This window comes from Pungitius pungitius, chromosome 8 (genome assembly GCF_949316345.1).
Source record: "Pungitius pungitius chromosome 8, fPunPun2.1, whole genome shotgun sequence".
NCBI classification, from domain to species: domain Eukaryota; kingdom Metazoa; phylum Chordata; class Actinopteri; order Perciformes; family Gasterosteidae; genus Pungitius; species Pungitius pungitius.
In genome coordinates this window covers 14337394-14357030 of record NC_084907.1, presented here as the reverse complement: position 1 = coordinate 14357030, position 19637 = coordinate 14337394, and the positions used below count along the sequence as shown (strand labels likewise).

At 43.7% G+C, this 19637-nt stretch overlaps 5 protein-coding genes across 6 annotated transcripts in view; 3 read left to right on the top strand and 2 right to left on the bottom strand.

The window, feature by feature from the left end:
* LOC119194246 (small ribosomal subunit protein eS26) overlaps nucleotides 1-19637 on the bottom strand; it is a 226092-nt gene that overhangs the window by 136042 nt on the left and 70413 nt on the right. The gene's annotated exons all lie outside the window — the stretch shown is intronic.
* On the top strand, nucleotides 231-3505 carry rft1 (RFT1 homolog). 2 transcript variants are annotated; one of them, XM_037490477.2, is made up of 10 exons: nucleotides 231-279; nucleotides 708-793; nucleotides 903-1025; nucleotides 1112-1403; nucleotides 1491-1625; nucleotides 1753-2013; nucleotides 2099-2243; nucleotides 2339-2444; nucleotides 2526-2775; nucleotides 2926-3505. In XM_037490477.2, exons 1-10 carry the CDS (start codon nucleotides 238-240, stop codon nucleotides 3088-3090), a joined length of 1605 nt encoding a protein of 534 aa, XP_037346374.2. In that variant the 5' UTR covers nucleotides 231-237; the 3' UTR covers nucleotides 3091-3505. The 2 variants fall into 2 exon arrangements, with proteins under 2 accessions (XP_037346374.2, XP_037346373.2); XM_037490476.2 differs by lacking the exon at nucleotides 231-279 and adding an exon at nucleotides 333-583.
* On the top strand, nucleotides 3694-5020 carry mustn1a (musculoskeletal, embryonic nuclear protein 1a). Its single transcript, XM_037490479.2, has 3 exons — nucleotides 3694-4091; nucleotides 4193-4322; nucleotides 4622-5020. Exons 1-3 carry the CDS (start codon nucleotides 4083-4085, stop codon nucleotides 4717-4719), a joined length of 237 nt encoding a protein of 78 aa, XP_037346376.1. The 5' UTR covers nucleotides 3694-4082; the 3' UTR covers nucleotides 4720-5020.
* Nucleotides 5085-9886, bottom strand: ruvbl1 (RuvB-like AAA ATPase 1). Its single transcript, XM_037490478.2, has 11 exons — nucleotides 9591-9886; nucleotides 8740-8826; nucleotides 8524-8656; nucleotides 7693-7844; nucleotides 7293-7382; nucleotides 6413-6562; nucleotides 6240-6303; nucleotides 5932-6130; nucleotides 5734-5836; nucleotides 5572-5663; nucleotides 5085-5414 (listed from the first exon to the last, which is right to left on the bottom strand). Exons 1-11 carry the CDS (start codon nucleotides 9729-9731, stop codon nucleotides 5255-5257), a joined length of 1371 nt encoding a protein of 456 aa, XP_037346375.1. The 5' UTR covers nucleotides 9732-9886; the 3' UTR covers nucleotides 5085-5254.
* On the top strand, nucleotides 10016-19334 carry eefsec (eukaryotic elongation factor, selenocysteine-tRNA-specific). Its single transcript, XM_037490475.2, has 7 exons — nucleotides 10016-10809; nucleotides 12449-12656; nucleotides 12843-12939; nucleotides 13299-13463; nucleotides 14175-14819; nucleotides 16300-16456; nucleotides 18301-19334. Exons 1-7 carry the CDS (start codon nucleotides 10503-10505, stop codon nucleotides 18480-18482), a joined length of 1761 nt encoding a protein of 586 aa, XP_037346372.2. The 5' UTR covers nucleotides 10016-10502; the 3' UTR covers nucleotides 18483-19334.

Here is a 19637-nt window from a genome sequence, read left to right as displayed (position 1 = left end):
TCTTAAAGTGATGCAAAGCTGCTTATAATTGGTAACAATAAAAGAAAATAACTAAACTAAAATTATTTGTATATTCTTTCCTTTATATATATATTCTTTGAACTCATCTCCTATACGATGTTGTTTATAATCTGTACATAAGGTCATTAAAGGAAATATACGTGACTAGAACTTTTTTTAATAATAGTATCAACATGCTAGTAAAAAACACGGCATGGAGATGGAGATTCACGGCAGATGGTGAGAAGGTTCTTTACGCCCTCTAGCGACAACTCAACGGTAAGTAATGTCCTCTGACGTAATTGCGTAACGTCTTTACGTAAAATGTGTACGGAAGTGTAACTACTACCTCCAACAAATGTAACGTTGATCTTACACGAGTTCATTTGAAATTAGGGGCTATAGTTATCGGTTCCCAGATAGCCACGCGTACGGGTTCCTCGGTATGACGCCATAATGATTTACTTAAGTTGTTAAATTCACGCTTGACAAAGTTTTAGCGACAGAGAGGAAGTCAAAAATGAGTTCTCAGGATGTTCTGAGGAGTGCATCCACGCTCGCGTCGTATAATGTGTTGCTGCAGGTACACGGGAATACACATTGGAGATGTAACACCACAGCAGCCCAAAATGCGGAATATTAGTCAAATAATAATTCGTTCTGGATTGTAAAACTATAGATCTGATTTTGTGTTTCATTGATCTCAGGTGATGTTCCGCGTCCTCACCTTCTTGCTGAACGCATTTACCCTGCGGTTCGTCTCCAAAGAGCTGATCGGTGTTGTAAATGTCAGGTAAGGAGGATCGATGCTGAGACTGGAAAACTGCACCAACCAAGAGGAGAAACCACGTTTCACTCAACCAGCTGATGTGTGTTTTTTTGTGTTTGTGTTTGTTATACAGACTCACACTACTATACTCCACTTTAGTATTTTTATCCAGAGAAGCTTTCCGCAGAGCCTGTTTGAGTGGGGTATCTGGGACCGACCACAGCTGGAGACAAGTTATCAACCTGCTGTGGCTGACGTATGTTTAGTTACTTTACAACATTCTAAGTGTATTCGGTTTGGATTTTTACCTGCGTGTCTTTACTCTGCTTTCTTACCCCTCAGGTTGCCCCTGGGTGTGTTATGGGCAGCCCTGCTGGTCGCTGTGTGGCTCTGGCTCCTGGAGGTCCCAGATCCCCAGACTGTGCCTTACTACGGTCCAGCTGTGGTGATGTTTGCGTTGTCGGGAGTGCAGGAGCTCCTGGCTGAGCCCCTCTGGGTCCTGGCTCAAGCTCACATGTTTGTCCGTCTGAAGGTGGTCGCCGAGAGCTTGGCAATGATCGCTAAGTGCAGCATAACTGTGGTGTTGGTGGTGTTTGCCCGTGAATGGGGCCTGTACATCTTCTCTGCCGCTCATGTAAGAAATCGGTGGATGTGGATTTTGCGTTGTTTCCGTGAGTGCGTACTCTGGATGTAATGATTCTAAGCTGTGGGCTTTTCTCAGTTGGTCTACACAGGATTCCTGGTGCTGTGCTACGCTGTTTACTTCATTCGTTTCTTTGGTTCTAAAGTGGCAGCTAAGAAGGGCTTTCCCCTGCAGTGTGTTGGAGATCTCTTGCCCCGCAGAGCTGCTGGAGAGGTAATAGGAAAATAATATTTTATGTTTATAATTCATGATCTTTATTTATGAAATCAAACTGAGGAGTGACAAGACAGGCTATAATGATTAGGGATTAAATGACCTTCATTAAATGCTCTGTTTTTAGCCGCTAATTGATTGGACTCTGGCTAAGCTCACATGGAGCTTCTTCAAGCAGTCCTTCCTGAAGCAGATCCTGACAGAGGGGGAGCGGTACGTCATGACCTTCTTGAACGTCCTCAGCTTCGGAGACCAGGGAGTTTATGACATTGTCAACAATCTGGGCTCCATGGTGGCTCGCTTCATCTTCCTGCCTATTGAGGAAAGCTTCTACATCTTCTTTGCCAAAGTGCTGAAGCGAGGACGTGATGTAAAAAGTCAGAAACAGGTGCGAGTCTTCGAATTATAAAAAAAGTCATTTTGAAATAAATTGAGTTGCCGGGTCGCCTTCATGTTGCGGACTTTGTCCAAAGGAGGACATTGCCCTTGCAGCGGAGGTCCTGGAGTGTCTGCTGAAACTGGTGCTGGTGGTTGGACTGATCATCTCTGTGTTTGGCTACGCCTACTCTCACTTGGCTCTGGATATCTATGGCGGGTCTTTGCTCAGCAGTGGGGCAGGTAAGAGAGCCACAACACACTGGTTGTAATGAATATATGAAACATATATCGCTCGTTTTGCTGTTCTTAGACATTTTTTGTGTTTTTGGATAAAGGGCCCACTTTGCTGCGATGCTACAGCTGCTATGTCCTCCTTCTCGCTGTCAATGGTGTAACAGAATGCTTTGTGTTTGCCGCCATGAGCCAAGAAGAGGTTGACAAGTAAGTAGTGAGTAAATATATATACACACAACATACCTGCCAGCAACCTGTCAGCCAACACTGTTTGTGCTTTGTCCCCAGGTATAACTTTGTGATGCTGGCTCTGTCGGTGTCTTTCCTGTTGCTGTCCTACGTGCTGACATGGTGGGCTGGCAGTGTGGGCTTCATATTGGCAAACTGCCTGAACATGGGCCTGCGCATCTCGCACAGCGTGCTTTACATACGCCGCTGCTTTGGATCCACTCAATGGAAACCTCTGCGAGGCCTGTTGCCCTCGCCACTCCTAATACTGGCCCTCGCTGTCAGCGCCGTTGTCACAACGCTGTCTGAGGTACAAGAAAAGACATCCAGTATTCATCCTCCACCCAGATTTGATATATCTACATATCAGCAATTACATCACAGTATTATTCAATATAATCTCTGTGGAATCTTGCCAAACACTGGTCCTGAGTGGCATATATTTTTCCTCTGGTTGCAGGGTCTACTCTGCTGTGACGGCGGCTGGTTACTAAGGATTATCCATATCGGCGTGGGAGCATTGTGTCTGCTCGGTGTGTTTGTGGCTGTCCTTGTCACAGAGACTCGACTCATTCAGTTCGTGAGGACTCAGCTCTTGCCCAAATACAGAAAGAAACACACTTAATTGAACTGGAAAGTGGGGAACTGGCTTGGAAGAAAGCTCCTGTTTCCCCACAAAAGGAGCTGACAGTTACTGACCGTGAAAGCAACGAGGGAACGACTTTTAGTTTAAGTTTACCTCATACGTGTGAATGTGTGGGTGTATGACGCTGATATTTTGTCCCTGGATCATCCTGTGTTGGCTCATACAAGCATAATGAAGCACGTCTTTGGATGTGTTATTGTGGCTAATTAAGAAAACGTTTTTTTAGATACAAATATAAATGGATCTGCAGTGTTTGTCCAAAAGCTATTTTTATTCATTGTCTTGGGTTCACAAACATGATGCAGTCAGATTTATTTTCATCATATTAATCCTTTTGGGGAGCTAAATGGGCCTAAATTCAGCGACTATTCAACATGTTTGTTTGTCCTTCCTCATGGCTTACAGCCACAGAATGTAAGGTCCCCGGGGCAGAATAATGATGTCATTATGGGAAATAAGCAGAAAGGGGTGGAAACCGCATTCTTTTCAAGGATGGCAATGTTCTCTTCACCACCCGGCTCCTTTTTCCTCATTTTTGGATCATGTATTTTGTATTTGTTCACCTGCTAAGTATGGTATGATGTTTGTCGAACTTTTGAAAAAGCTTCTAAAAATAGCTACTTATATTTTGAGATGCAACTTTTGAACTTTTTGTGCCATTTGCTTATCACCCGGTAGAGGATACAGATACATAAAATTGTTAACTTTAAGGATCCCTGTGGTTTATTCAGGATTTATTTGGGAAAATATAGTGCCACAACTTGCAGCACTAATATCCTCATGAAGCAGCTAGCAGGACAGCCGACCATTAAAAAAAACAGACCGAAAGGAGGAGGACCTTATGCACTTGTTGCGTCATTTATTACTCTCAAGAACAGATCCACTGGAGAATCACTGCTGGGTTGGGTACATTTGCGCGTGTGTGGTGCTGGACATCTGACGGAGAGAAGACCAACTTCAATTGCTCTAACATGGCGAAAGTAAGAACCTTGCTGGTTTCTTTTTACATTGTTTAAAAAAGACTTTCTGCAGAAGTGGAGAGCCATAAATCATGTGTGTGCCGTCATACTTTTTTCCTCAGCCAGGTCAAGAAGAACCTGAACGAATGCAGCGTCCCGAGGTGAGAGATGAGGACCTAACCGAAGCAAAAAGCCAGCTGGGTGCAAGTGGGCCAGCAAAGAGCAAGACTTATGAAGTAATGGAGGAGTGTGGTGAGGAAACACGTATATATATATATATATATAAAAAAAAGAAGTTTTACATTTGTCTTCCAGATGAAACTGAGAGGTCTGTATAAGATCATGTTTTGGCAGAGACTTTGTTTGAGGGGCGTTTCCTCTTGATGCGCAAAGTTTCCACTCCATGTACGGTAGTGAGGAGGAGGGTCTTCCCTCCCACCAAGTGGGATGAGGAGCGTGTGTTTACTTATACAGAGCATAGCCACAATTATACATAACCAATCTTAGCGCCTCCTTAATAGTGAAGAATTCTGGTTTCCCTTTATTCACAGAGAAAATGGGCAAAGCAGCACCCTCAGTATTCAGCGGAGCGAGGTCCGGGACGGAGACGGTTTTGAACTCACGCTCGGCTCAGGCCAACAGGAAGTAGCGGTGGACTTTGTGCCCATTATCGTTTCATCTTATGGGTTTGGGATCTGTTATTTTTTTGCCCAGCTGTACATCACTCCATGAATATTTTGTTTTAATAAGTGTTCCTTCTTAAACAGCAGAACCTCTGCACACTGGCATGCCAGTTACATTTTTAAAAGAAATATTCAGCCATTCATTGCTCCCTCTGTAAACAGCTGAATGTATCCACAGTTCCAGGATATGGGGTAATTATAAGGATTTACCAAAACTGCATTCAAAGAAATTGTATGACAGACTTGTAAGACTTGTAAATTCAAAGTCTGAAATGTTGTCTTGTTCATCCTGTTAAATTGTACTAAGTACCAGTAAAAAAGGAAACATGAGTCGAGTCTTGCTTTTATTGAACTTTTATAGAACAAAACTACTAGCGCAGATATGGCCAGGACACTAGAATGAGCCATGGTGTGGAGGGTAAAGATGAAAGCACACAGGAAAAAGCCAAATAAAAAGGATGGAGAATCAAAGTGAAAGATAACAGCTGGATAAATCTAGTTTTATTTCATGAACTTCAGATGTTGATCTTGGAGGATTTTGGCAGAGGACTTTGCATCGTAGAAAAGCTCATTGATTTCTTCTACCTGCTCCCTCTCCACGTTCTCTTTTCCCTGAACACGGCCCAGCAGGCTGGCTGGTGTCAGTAGCTGTACAGCATACCTGGGAGAAAACAGGAAATACGTATATAGATGTGTACAGTTTAACAGGTTACTCTGTACAATGGGATTCTTATTTTGCATTTTACACTGCATATTTCCCTTTGGGGAGGCTGCTCATTTCTTCACTCGACCCAGTGATACACAATGTACACTCTTACCGGAGGGTGGTCTTGGTGCCAATCTCTGCCAGGTGTGTAAGAGCATCCTCGCTGATATTGATCCCTTCAGTCTGAGCACGGATCTTGATGATCTGAAAAAAACAGGCTTGTTACAGATGGCCCACATCTCACACACGCAGCTCCTTAGAGGCTGAGACTCACCTGCTTTGTCTCCTGGGATGTGTACAACATGGTGCGGATTATCATGACTCTGTCCAGTAAGTCCAGAGGAATCCCGTGTGGAGAGCTGATGTCTTCCGTCCCCCTGGTGAGTCGCAAATAATTATTGATACTACAAATCTTGCACCCTAGCTAAAAAAAAAAACTAAAAAAAATTTAAAAACACGTTTATACCATTACCTAATCAAACAATTTCCCCTGTTGGAGGCGAAAACAACGATAGGAGCGATGGTGCTCTCAAGTGCTCGATGGAGGTATGTGAAGCATTCAATGTCCAACATGTGCACCTCGTCAACAAAAAGGACTCCAGGTACGAGTTCTGCTACACCTTGGTCGATGTAGCGGTTCACTACCTTGTTAATCTCAGCACGCAGTTTATCTAAAACACAAGAGGAAAACCGGGATGTATAAAGAATAAAAGTCAAAAAGAAAAAAGTATTGAAGCGAGCTGGTTATTTGAGCAGAGCTGTTGTCGGATGTTTTTTCACCTGTGATTTCAGTCTTTTTGGGTTTCATCAGTTGTCCCATCATGGAGAGAATGTCCTGGCCCCCCTGAGATCAAAAGGTGAGAAATGATTTGAAACATTCCGGGGATAATTCTGTAAACCGGTTATTTAGTTTCTGAGAAGAAACGGCTACATTTAAAGACATTGGCAGTTACCTGGGGTCTGGCGTTTGAAACATCAAGGTCATGCAGTGTGACATCTTGGACTATCTCCTTCTTTTTGTGGACGTCGCCTTTGGGCAGTGGCACATACTCCTCGGCCTCCAGGTCAAACTCCGTAGCAAAAGTGTCACAACGACCTTGTCTCTGCAAAGAAACAAAAAAAGAACATGTGTTAACTAAAATTGTAATAATAATTTCACACATTGCTCTGGACAACAGCGAAACCAAAGACGCAGGGGGCGGAGGGAGAGCAGGTGTATAATTGAATCCATTGCCATGCCTTCGTGGACAGGAGGCCAGGCAGCTGAGAGATGAAAGAGTTTCACAAGGCAGGTCATGAAACAGCTGTCAACAGTAACAAATGTGTTGTCCGGCCCTCCTCCTTTGGCTCCTGATTTGAGCTGACCTGCGCCCCTGGCCCACCTGCAACAACCCAAGGAACCGTCATTGTGGTCTGTCAACAGAGGCCACATGCACTGCTACTAGAAAAGAGGCATTGTGGGAGATGGAGCGATAGATGGAGCATGAAAAGCTGCAGGAATGAGACAGGCTAATTCCAGGGTACAGCAAAGCTTTGATGCAGAGCTGAAAGAACGCCACCATGAAGGGCCGAGGAGGACATCAGGGTTTCCCCTACCATTATTTCAGGAGGGGACAGTCTGGAATTTAAAAAAACACAGCAGTTCCGCATCAACTACTACGCCCTGCCCCCTGTTGGCTGGACTGTTCACACCCCCCCACCAAAGATTTAAACCTAGGGGACACATTGGGCACGAAAGGACAGAAAACACTTTAAACTATTTGCTGAATTAAAGCCTAGCACGTACATCATATTTTACTTAGATTAAGGGCAGTTGCAAGGGAGTTACAATACCTTGACAGCTCCACTGTTTGCTTCAATGTAAATGACATCTCCAACTTCCACGCGCTCTTTCTGAAGACTCTCATAAATACTGGGATCCAGCTATGGAAACAAGAGATTTTGAATTGATTAACAATTGGTTGGTAAAAGTAAGGTTGATTGTTAGTCAACAAGAAGAAAGAAGGTATTTTATCCTCTATGTTAAAGAAAGAGTTTTGGAAAGGAAAGAGGTAAAAGAAAAATAGAAAAAAAATCACACTATCCGAAAGATAGTTAGATCAATATTAGGGTGTAAATATGTAGTATCTTTTTAAGCTGACACAGTTCCCACAAATGAAGTTTTAACATCACACTGATCATGCAGGAAACGTCTCTCAGGATGCTGCAGAGAGGTTACTGCTGCGAGTCTGACCTTGAGCTGCTTTGTGCCTTTGCCAGTCTTCAGACCGATAACGACGTGGCTGATGGTTTTCCCGTAGCCACCCATGGGATTCTCAGTCTCACAGGGAGTCAGCTCTGTCACCTCCCCTTCATACACCTCCTTGGTTTCTTTGATACGCAGTCCTGAATGTGGGCAACACACACACACACATACACACAGGCTTTTATATTCCAATATCAATGAAGCCGCTGCATCTTTCGGTCTCCTGAGCAACGCATTTTATTACAGATAGGGAACACATGTGTGCATGCCCATGACAGGTATGGGCATGATCTTGTGTAACATGATCACTCTTTATTTCCTCTTTCATGCAGCCGCACTGACTATGAGCAGAGCACAGGTGGGTGATTTGTTGTGTTGAGGTTCAAACAGCAGTGCTTAAGGCAGAGACCGTCTGTCAGGGCGCTCTTATCGTCAAAGTGATGACAAATTCAAAATGCAACTCCCTCCCCCCGGAAAGATTGTGTTCTAGGGGGGAGCAAAGGTGCTGATGACCACCTCTCCCTGTACCTGAGCTCCATTTCCTTCCCTGTGACAGATAACGTCAGCAGTCTGACAAACCCCTTCCCTTTTCACATGGTTTTTCAGCTGAGCGTCTCACTAGAAAGTCGGATGATTATATGAATCGTCTGTTTTTAAATTGACATTTCCCCTTTGTTCATCATTTACTTTGTTCTACTGTTTGCAGGCATTACATGGCATCTGGCATGATAGCTTTACAAATTGAAACTCAGACCTGCACAGTTCAGAACCCATCCAAAAAAACAACAACCTCTGTTACAAGGACTTGTTTTTGCTCACCAATGGCCCTCCTGAAATTCTCCATCAGCACTTCGGTTTTTTTAATCTCAGAAGAGTAAACCTCGCTGCCGACCATGGGGCAGAAAGGCACCTTGTTTCCTAACTCCTGTGCAACAGCCAAGGCAAGGGCAGTCTGGAGGAACAAGTAGGATAGAGTCACACTGTGCAACAACAGAGTTTCTGCGAGTATTGCTGGTAATTAAAGACTGCACTTACCTTTCCGGTTCCAGGTGGTCCGGCCAGTAACACTGCCCTTCCTGCCATCTTCTTTGAACGAATCAGCTCCACAATGATTCCACAAGCCTAGAAACAAAAAATGATATTGAGTACCATTATCCAGGAAATTGATAAGCAATGGTAAAATAATAACAGGAGTTGACTGCAATACAAGGAGGCTGTGGGATACCTTCTGAGACGGGTCCTATGCTACGTTGTCAGAATTTATATCACAAGTGAGATGGATTTTAGTTCAAATATAGCCATCAGTGTCTACACTGTCCTTATTTATTAAACCATGCCTGTTTATCGGTGTAACTAGCTCCATTTGAGAAAGTGATCATTAGCGTTACCTACAAGGAGTCAGGCGTCTCTTTAGCAGATTATTTGTTATTTGTATAACTGGTGACACTTTTCGAGTATTTTGTCAGCGAATTGGTGTGTAAATATTTAATAGAAATTACATCTTGATTTATTTGATATGAAGACCGTCCGCTAGACTAAAATAACTAACGTTACAGATTTAAAAAGGAAATCACTATTGGTAATCGATTCTTTTCTGAATTCATAAATAATTTTAGTAGTCTGATTAAAACTTAACCAATAAAAGTTGATAGTACCTTTTATTGGAATGGAATGAGTGAACCTGAGTTCTATGTATGGTGCACCTTCCCTTTAGCTCACCTTTAACTTGAGAGACACAACGGCGACACTACAGTGCTAACGGAACAAGAGCTAGCTTGTTGGTGCATGTGAGCGAAATCCTCCCTTCCACCCGCTCCCTCAAATCTGAAACTCACTCCTCAGAACAAAACACGAGTAACGCAGGTGCAGAGAAACATTAACATTACCTCTCGAGCAGCCTCCTGGCCGACTAGACCACATGCCGACTGTTTAGCATTCCCGGCCTCGTCTAGCCCGAGTCCTTTAACATGACTGTGCGTGGCGATCCGCTGAGTTTTCGTGGTGCTTTTCACCTCTTCGATTTTCATATTTGTTGTTACTTTATATATATGTGGAGTAAAAGTGCTAAGGGCGGTTTACAATGAAGAAATTATCTCCTGTGCTTCCGACAATTTCTCACCGCCAGAATAGGCGCCGAAACTCAAAACACAGGGAAATTGGTTTCCATGTGGGTTACTAGGGAACATCAGCGGAAGTGAAACCCCAAAATACCGTTACGATGACTATTACCATTGGCCCTTGCATTCCACTGCGGCGTGTTTATTGGCTTAATTTTATGTCAATCTTTCTACACGTTTAAGCGCCGCCCAGGAAAGGATTTCATTTCCGCTTGTGTTTCAATTGCATTGTCGTAGTAGAAACGGCAAAATGATACCAAAAAGTGCAACTAATGGTCTAAATAAATACAGGACTAAACATGTATACGGTGTTCATCTCCCCGTTTGTAATTTGAGGTTGATGTTAGGTTTTAATCGAACCGCTATTATTGTGGGTCAGTTCGCCTCTTTTTACTTTTGTTTCGGATAGAAACAAGGTTCCGCTTCAGCATGTTGTTCTCAGCATCGAGTGCAGTGACAGCGAGTCGGACGTTTATCTCAACTGCTGAAGTAACTTTTAACTCTTATGTACAGCGCGTTGAATTCCACAAACAAATCGAAATAACTTATTGTAATTGATAATACCGGGTATCAAAACACTGCCGTTTTTACGTTTTTGTTGGAGCCGAGTTCACAACGTCTAACTCGGAGAGTAAAAAAAAAGACGCACTTTGGTCAACAACACACCAAGCCGCTGACAAAATGTCAGAGTCCGCAGACAGTCGCGTCAATACGTTAAATTTCAACATCGGGGTGCTCGGCCATGTCGACAGCGGGAAGACCTCGCTGGCCAGGGCGCTGAGCAGCACCGCCTCCACGGCGGCCTTCGACAAGAACCCGCAGTCCCGGGAGAGGGGCATCACGCTGGACCTCGGCTTCTCCTCCTTCACGGTGGACCTTCCCGATCACCTGCGGGGCCACGACGGCCTCCAGCCGCAGTATGACAGCCTGCAGTTCACCCTGGTGGATTGTCCGGGTCACGCCTCTCTCATTCGCACCATCATCGGGGGTGAGTTGGCTTAACTGCGCTCAAGTGGCGGTGAATGAACGAAGATTAACGGAAGATGCGCAGTTGAGGACACGCTGAGCTAATACAGAAGTGGATGTTTTTCACCAGCTGAGGCAAAAACAATCTGCTTTTGAACAATTTATCCATTTTTTTCAGAAGTGTCTTCAAAACCCTCAAATAGAAGGTGTTTTTGGGGTTGGTGTTGACTTGTATGAGTCTTTTTGATTTACATATTATGACAACCTCTCACTATATTAAACATTGTAGCCTCAATGAAGCTAGGGTTTACTTCAGAACTTTGCCCTTAGTTTTAGCAAGGTTTCATTAATGTGCTGCTAAATTGACTTGATATGAAAAGCACCCCTCTTAAATAAGTATGACTTGTCACACACACTGAAAGAACAGGTTTTTCTAATAACATCAGCAATATATTTGTCCCAGTCGAGTGTCTCGGTAAGCCACAACTGCTTGACTGAAGGCAAAGTGCATGTGGTTTCTTAATCTGATTTACAGACATTATCTGAATGTAAAATGCCCACAAACTAGAAAATGGCTTAGCTGCCAAAGGGTGTCCCAGCCTGTGTTCAAAGATTTCACTGTCAAAATGAGCAGTCACAGCTGGATGGTGTTTGCACCTCACATCCTCATGGTATGAATGTGACCTTTCCAGCAGAGGGAGCCTTTACTCTACAAGCAGAGAAAAGCTCATCATGCTCAATTGGAATTTTAGTTGGTCTTGAAGCCTCTTCATGACTGCATATAGAGCTGCAAAGATGAATCCAGAGAAAACACTTTTTAAATAACAATTTCTATAATCAATGAATCGGTTTGATTCATTTTGATAGTTCTTTCCTTGTCCTTTTTCAGCTATTTGAATGTGGACATTTTCTAGTTTTGTTACTCACGTTTTATTACAGTAAACATCATGCCTTTTTTTATAGAGCAAACAATTCATAAATTAATGTGAAAATATATGACCGATTCATTGACAATAAATAGCAATGCTAGCTTAAGCCCCAACTGAATTGATTGATTGGACTGTTTGTCACTTCAATGAAAGACGCATCCTTTTGGTATAGATCTTGGTACGATAGCAGAGGAGAGGCCCTCAAACACTTTATGCTGCACTGTTGTGTAACCAAAGCACTAAATGAAATGTACGAGTCAGTGGGGTGTCACATGCTGTAGATTAGGGAGGAAGGAAACTGTTGGGTTTGGGGCATGTATTAAACCTCCCCTCCTGTCCCAAGTGGGAAAAGAACAGGAAGGAGAAGGAGCCAAATGGAAGAAGAGAAAAGAGGCGAACACATGAAAGAGAGACAGCCAAAGTTAAGAAAAGAGGGAAAGGAAAGACAACCAAGTGAGCTGCAGCTCTGGTTTCAACCCTGCAGCCTTTTATTCTCTCTTTGCCTTCACGCACCCCTCCCCTAACTTCTCTTCTTGTTCTACTGTTATTTTTGGGTAGCTGTGTCCATTCCTGGTTGTGAGCTGTTGTCGGTTGAGTCTCTACTCACAGTTTTTCTAAAGGTGCACAACAGGAAAGCTAGAATGTCCTTAACAGCAGACCGTTATTTTGTTCTGATTCACTTCCATGTCACAAATATCTGACATCCTCTTGATTATGTTCTGCCCTCTTTAGGTGCCCAAATTATTGACCTGATGATGCTGGTGGTGGACGTGGTGAAAGGGGTGCAGACTCAAACTGCAGAGTGCCTGCTGATAGGAGAGCTGACCTGCCCTCGCATGGTGGTCATCCTGAATAAAATTGACCTACTGCCACCCAACAAAAGACAGAGTGCCATTGGGAAAATGACCAAGAGACTGCACAAAACTCTGGAGGGCACCAGGTCTGAAAGCAATACACCCAGGATTTAATCTCCTGCCAAAATTCCTCATTCATTACACATTCTTTATCCCTCTCTGGATTCCAGTGGTCTGTCCATCTGACCCAATTGTTTCTTTTTTGTTCAAAGAAACTTTAATCATTTCATTATAATAATAATTTAAATATTATGTTTATTTCTGTTGACCAGATTTAAGGAATGTCCAGTGATTGCTGTGGCAGCAAAGCCCGGGGGCCCAGAGGCTCCTGACCCAGAGGAGCCTCATGGAGTGCCAGAGTTAATAGAGGTAAAGTCCGGAAACACTCCGGTTTCCCTCGATAGTTACTAATTTAGCTCAAAAGAGCACATTAGTTCTCACCCTGTGAACAAGTGCTGTCAGTCAGCTGACACACTGCCACTATTCAAGTTTTGTCATTTGTTTAAAACATGTTGACATCCAGATATGTACTATTCTGACCTGGACATTTTTCATTGAGTCAATCATTTTCAATGGAAAAACAACACAGTAGATAAACTCTCTCTCTCTGTCTTTTTCCCTCCCCAACTTATCTTATTGGATTTTCTTTCTATGTGTGACCTTGCAATAGTTTTCCATGCATAAATAAGTAGACATTATATGTGTCCCATTTTTGTTTATCGTGTCAGCTTTTAAAGAAGCAGACATACCTCCCTCAGAGAGACCCCGGAGGTGACCTCCTCATGGCCGTGGACCACTGCTTCTCCATCCGTGGTCAGGGAACCGTCATGACTGGAACCATCCTGCAGGGGTCGCTGGCCATCAATGACATGGTGGAAATCCCAGCGCTAAAGGTAAGCTTAAAAATACATCAATTCAGAGTCTCTGATATTTACAAGCAGGTGACATACCAGAGCGCTGGAAATTATTTTGTGGAACCACAGAGATTCGGAAGTCCAGAAGTTGACTGGAAGTGGGCAGACGGAGGGAAGGATGTCCGTATGGGTGCAGAAGATGTTTTTGTTTAATGTGAGGGGACCCTGGGTCGGTGGGTAATTTAGACCAGATGCCCACTTTCAGCCAGGCTCAGCAGTTCTCTGTACATTTCTAATGTCCACCTCTTGGTGGCAGCAAATGGCTAAATTAACAATTATTTGTTAGGGAGTGTTGATCTGTGCCACTCCTGCGGAATTGGTAGTAGTTCGACAACAAAAACAAGCACAACAAATGTGTGGTATGCCACATCCCACAATCAACGATGTGGGATGTATGGTAGTAAGGCGGTTTTCTTTTTCATGGTGGTTTCCTTTCTTGGTTGTTTTCTTTTGGACAAGCAACATTGTATATTTAATGAGCCCTGTCCATATTCTATTGACAAAACAACTGCTATATTGTTTGTATGATTGTTAGGTATTTAATGTAAAAAAAAGGTGGAAGCAGAACAATTATTGATTGGAATGTTAACAAACACATCTGTGGGTGCTTTCTTTTGTGAGTTGTGTTTTAGATATGCTCTTAAATAAGTTAATATATTTTCTACATATCTGTATGCTCTCTGACATTAGGTGACAAAGAAGATAAAGTCGGTGCAGATGTTTCGGAAGCCAGTGTCAAGCGCCATGCAGGGGGATCGTGTGGGTGTGTGTGTGACACAGTTTGACCCTAAACTGTTAGAGCGGGGTGTGGTGTGCACCCCAGGGTCCCTGCGCACCCTGTATGCAGCAGTCATCTCTGTGAGGAAGATAGGCTACTTCAAGGGCTCTCTCGCCACTCGCGCCAAGTTCCACATCACAGTGGGTCACGAGACGGTCATGGCGAGGGTGATGTTCTTTGGCCCGCCCCCTGCTGATGCCTCACAGCCGCCCTCAGACACTAAAGCGTCTCCCCCTGAGCCCTGCTCACTGGACTCACCCTTCTCCTTCGAGAGGGAGTACTTCTACCAGGATGAATATGTCACTGGTCAGGGGGAGGCCAGTCCGGGTCCTGAGCAACAACAATGGGCCTTGTTGGAGTTTGAGAGGCCAGTCACATGCCCCTCACTCTGCCTGGTGATTGGTTCCAAGCTGGACACGGATATCCACGCCAATGCCTGCCGGTTGGCTTTCCAGGGCCGCTTGCTGCAGGGGTTTGAAGATAAAGGCTACGCTGAGACGGCCCTGCCTCGTCTGCGCATCTACAAGACCAAACACAAGGAGGGTCAGGTGGAAAGGGTGAGTGGGACTAGTGGGAGGGATTTTAAAGGGTCTTTTTCTGACTGGCATCTTCTCTGCTTCCCCTTGAGTGTTACCCTCCCTCCTCTGCCCTCTCAGTCACCTTGTGCTCCCTCTAGCTGTGGTTCCCTTTTGGATGCTTCTCATTGCTGGTGGCAGTGGACCGTGCCTCTCAGACAGAGCCCCTATTGTACAGTCATAAACATGCACACACAAACAACCACACACATTCAACCCTGGTGATCAGTGTTTGAGCCACTGCTCGGTGTGCATGCCTTAGCACGCAGAGGTGTGCGTGGGTGGTGTACTGACGCCACCAGCTCTGTCTGTCTGTCCGAGGCTGGCCCTGTTTGGACACACCTGAGTGGCGCAGGAATACCCACATGGCTGAGTCGGTTAACCGCCACTTGTTTCCTGCTCAGCTTCTTTCTCCCTCTCTCTCTCTCACGCGTGCAGATTGTTTTTTCGGTCTAGTGAGACTGTTGTTGCGTTCTGTCCTAAATCCTGAGCTCTCGTTCATACCGATCCGATCCATATCTCAGCTTATCTGGTGCTGTTTTTTTTCTTATTGATCTCAGCATCTGATTTGAGAATTTTTCAAGAAGTCAGGACCCTATTTTGTAACTCTCTTCTTCTGCCCTGTACAGTTTAGTTTTTCCTTTTCAGGTTCAGCCTCAGGTCATGGGTCAAGTGTGTGAACTAGTTTCCTCCTGTTAGCACCTCAGGGTGTTGACAGCTCCAGTCAGTGACTCAGAATTGGAACACCGTGAGGGTGAAGTCAGACTTTGGTCATGTGGCAGTACATTTGTCCTTCATCTGTCTCAGTTTCACGAATTTAAGTCCTTTTTGTGGAAGAACACATTGCTGGCATTGTCGAGATGTGACGGCCTCATCTAGTCACAATTCATACGTCTGTCAGACGTGTAAAGCAACTGTATTTTTTTTAATCAGCGCATCAGTCACGCTGGAGAGACGTCTGGGTCAAATGTTCAAGAATGAATGAGAGTTAGGCAGAAGAGAGGAAGAACGGGTAGTGGGGGAGGTCAGTTGGAGACAGAGTGGTGCCCTCATGTTATCAGATTAGTGCCGCGTTAGATCGACTTAGTGATGGATGATAAGAAAGAAATACAAACAAATATAGCATAAAATATGCAGTATGAAAGGGATAGAGAGAGACAGCAAGGCGGCAGGACTCGTGGAATGTGGCTTCTGGCATGTAAGCCTGTTGTGTCCCCTCCTCAACTGAACATCAGCTCCTTATCCTCCCTCTGCCGTCATGGGTGAGTCAAATCTTGACAAGCCACAAGATCTCAACATCAGAGGAAAAAGATTCAGCTATTAAAATACACCCCGACATTTTCACAGATCACATAACAAAGTTTAAAAATGTACTTCTTATTATGTGTGTCCTTTGCATTTTGACGCTGTCGGCCGTTAGTGCTGCAGCTCATACAGCTCTTTCCTGCTCTCTCGTGCTCAGGTGACTGACGATTATTCTGTGATTGGCCGCAACCTGTTCAAGAAGGAGACCAACCTCCAGCTCTTTTTGGGGTTGAAGGTCGTACTGTCTACAGGCGAGACTGGCGTTGTGGAGGGTGGGTTTGGACAGAGCGGGAAGTTCAAGATCCGAATACAAGGTAAGGTTCACCTGAGGTGAGATGTTACTGCACCTTCACCTCTGATTCACCAGTACCAAAACTAGTGATGCTTTTTAATGGAGGCTGCGTCACGCCCATAAAACTCCCGGTAGCTTTTAGGAAGGTGGCATAGACGCGTCTGCTTCTTAACTAATACACACATCCAGAACACTTCCCCATTGACTCGCGGGACATCGGGGCTCTGCGCACGGTTTTCAGGATGCGGTAATAGTGGTGGGCCCGACATCCTGAGCCACATTCCCAGGATTCCTCTGGGGATTGCCTGTGTTCCGGGGGAAGTCTGTTCCGTGTTTATTTTACCTTCTGTTGCTCCGAGGCCACTGCTCCACACCAGGAGGGAAGAGAAAACAAAAAAATTTTAGAAAGAGAACCTCACCTACATCCTCTTCATTCTCAAAAGTCTGAGACACAGTAAACGCACACTTTTCATCTAACCCTTTAAAACCCTATCTGTAATAAAATGCGTTGCTCAGGAGACCGAAAGATGCAGCAGCTTCATTGATATGTGTGTGTGTGTGTGTGTGTGTGTGTGTGTGTGTGTTATAATAACAATCTGTAAAAATGTCTCTTCCAGGCAGACTTCGCTCTTCTGTCCTTCATACATTCTTCTCATTCTTTCATTATTATTATTTTTTTCTATTCATCTACCGACTATTTTACCTATTAATAAATCAAAATGGTGTAGTTTCCTTTAAGCCTAAAGCAATACATTCACATTTCTGGTTCTGCCTGTCATCAAAAGAATAATTCTAGTATAACACAGAAGAAAAGTAGTAAATATAAACACATGCGATGAGCTTGAATTTTAGTTTTTTTTGTCATTTGTATTGATGAAATAAGGGGGGGCTGTTTATCATTCCTTTATATTCTTATTTGGTATGAGGAAAGGAAACACACAGGTTTAAGCATGATTTCATTGCAAAGCTACATTTTACAACCTTATCTGGTGCTTATTCGGTGTTTATTTTGGAGCCCATCTGAATGTACTGTCCGATTAGTACGCCACTACTCATCCTTAAAAATGCTTTACATGCACTGATCTTGATTTTTAGGCTTTACTGATTCAGTTTCATTTAATTTTGAGTGTGTGGAGTTTTTTTTAATTACAAAGTACTTGTTAAACATTAGACAAATATCCTCCACACACAAATACAAAGAAATGTATTTGGTGCAATTCTTATGCCGTACTTGTATGTGCGAGTGTGTTCTGTGGTAATAAACGGAAATTTTCAGCTGATCATAGATAACGAGGAGATTTCTATCTGCACTGTAACCATAACAACCCTCACACTGGCATAACAATAACAAGAAGAATGCTGGCGCCAGTGTACGTGAGGTCAGACAGCCACCATGTAAAGCAGTGAACCTAGAACACTTCTTACCTTCCTTCCGGAAAATGAGCAGCCGCATGCAGAGAGACGCAGGGTTAGATATGATGGCGTAGAATCATTTTATAACCCTTACACAGGCTCATGGCTCAGTGCGCCAGAGAACGAGGCCCAAGTGAAGGAAGAGTGTCAGGATGAATCGGACCAACACAGAATGCGAGCAACTGGTTAACTTCTCTTCTATTTTAATCGGTTACATCAGGAAGACGAAGGCATCAGTTCCAGCACTGATACAGTAGCTACTGCACACATAACCAGGAGGCTCTCCATCCAGCATTAGATAAAACTGCACTTGATGATTAGGTCGACCCTGGTGCTGTACATAGTATAAGACCATAATAAGCTAGATTTATTGCATAAAGCAATCTTGATTGATGATTTTTTAAAATAGATAATCAGCCTTTTACTTGACTTGATTGTTTTTCTTTTCTTCAGAGGGCCTTTTGCCTGAGACCAAGCAGTTGTTATCCTCCACCTCCAAGAAGAAAGGGAAGGGTGGAAGCAAAAGCGGACCAACAAATGAAGAGGAGCCCAAAACAGATTCTCAACCTGTTGCCATTCATTTGCATTTCAAGCGGTACGTCTTTGATCCCCATAAAAAGATGGTTCAGTTGTGACTCTAGTTGCACTCACTTCGCCAAGTCCCAGTGCTTCAGATGGGCAGCGGACAGTGTCCCAGGTCATGTGGAGGTGAGGAGAATACTTGCCTCTGTATCAGAGGTATGATCATGTTCTTCTATCATAACTCCTGACGGAGACAGTCTGCTGAAGCCAATGGAATGCTGAACGACAGGGAAAGAGCCCTTTTCTTTATCTTCCTTTAGTGGCAGTGGACTTAATCCAGTTTTCTACATCACAAGGTTTGAGGCTGCTCATCTGTTCTGATACATTTGAGTTATCTTAAAACCACTCGGCGTCTTTGTTCTTGTTGTGAGTCAGAATCGCTGCTTTTGACGTGCATGTTTCTAATTCAGCAGAGCCTTGATTGGCATAACCACATTGACTGGCATTACAGAAACACTGAAGGTTAAACAGATCTTTGTATTCAATGTCTGCCTCTCATGTTTCAGGCTCCATTGGTGGTAGAATTTCAAAATGATTTTCCTGTGTTGAATACTGAATCTTTTTCGGAAAGTATAATAAAGCAAACCTGTTCTGAAAGTTTATTTCTGACTGTAATTTGCTTTGTAATTGTTGGATTATAGTATTTGTGTGCAAAACTAAATGTACACAATGAGCTGAATTCATCAGTAACAATGTGCACTTTTCTATGCATGCACAATGTAAAGCTTTGTTAGTGTATATGTGAACAACACTCCAGTATGGCCACATATTTTATTTTCAACTCCTCCGGCATCAATTACATACTTGAACGTGTGTCTAACCAACAGTTCTCTCTGGTTAGTTTGCAATGCTGTCATTCTTACTTTCCAGCAGCACTGTCTATCATAAAAACAAATCATACATTGGAGTTTTCCGAAATTGAAGTTATTGACTGTACAAGTTTTGTCTTTTATACATTTACCTTAACGTTCTAGTTAAAAATAGTCAAACTATTTTTTCAATGAGCAAACAAATGGAAAAACAAGGAAGTAGGAAGAAAAGGTAAATGCTGGTCCCTAATGGAAGGGTGGAAATGACCATGTGCCTGAGGGTTTTGTGAATGTGTGCACGTGTGTGTGTGTGGGGCAAGCATGGCGCACAAGTGCGGTTGGGGCGGGGCAGCGACAGTGCAGGACGCTAAGTATGTAGTAGATGATGTCAGCAAACTG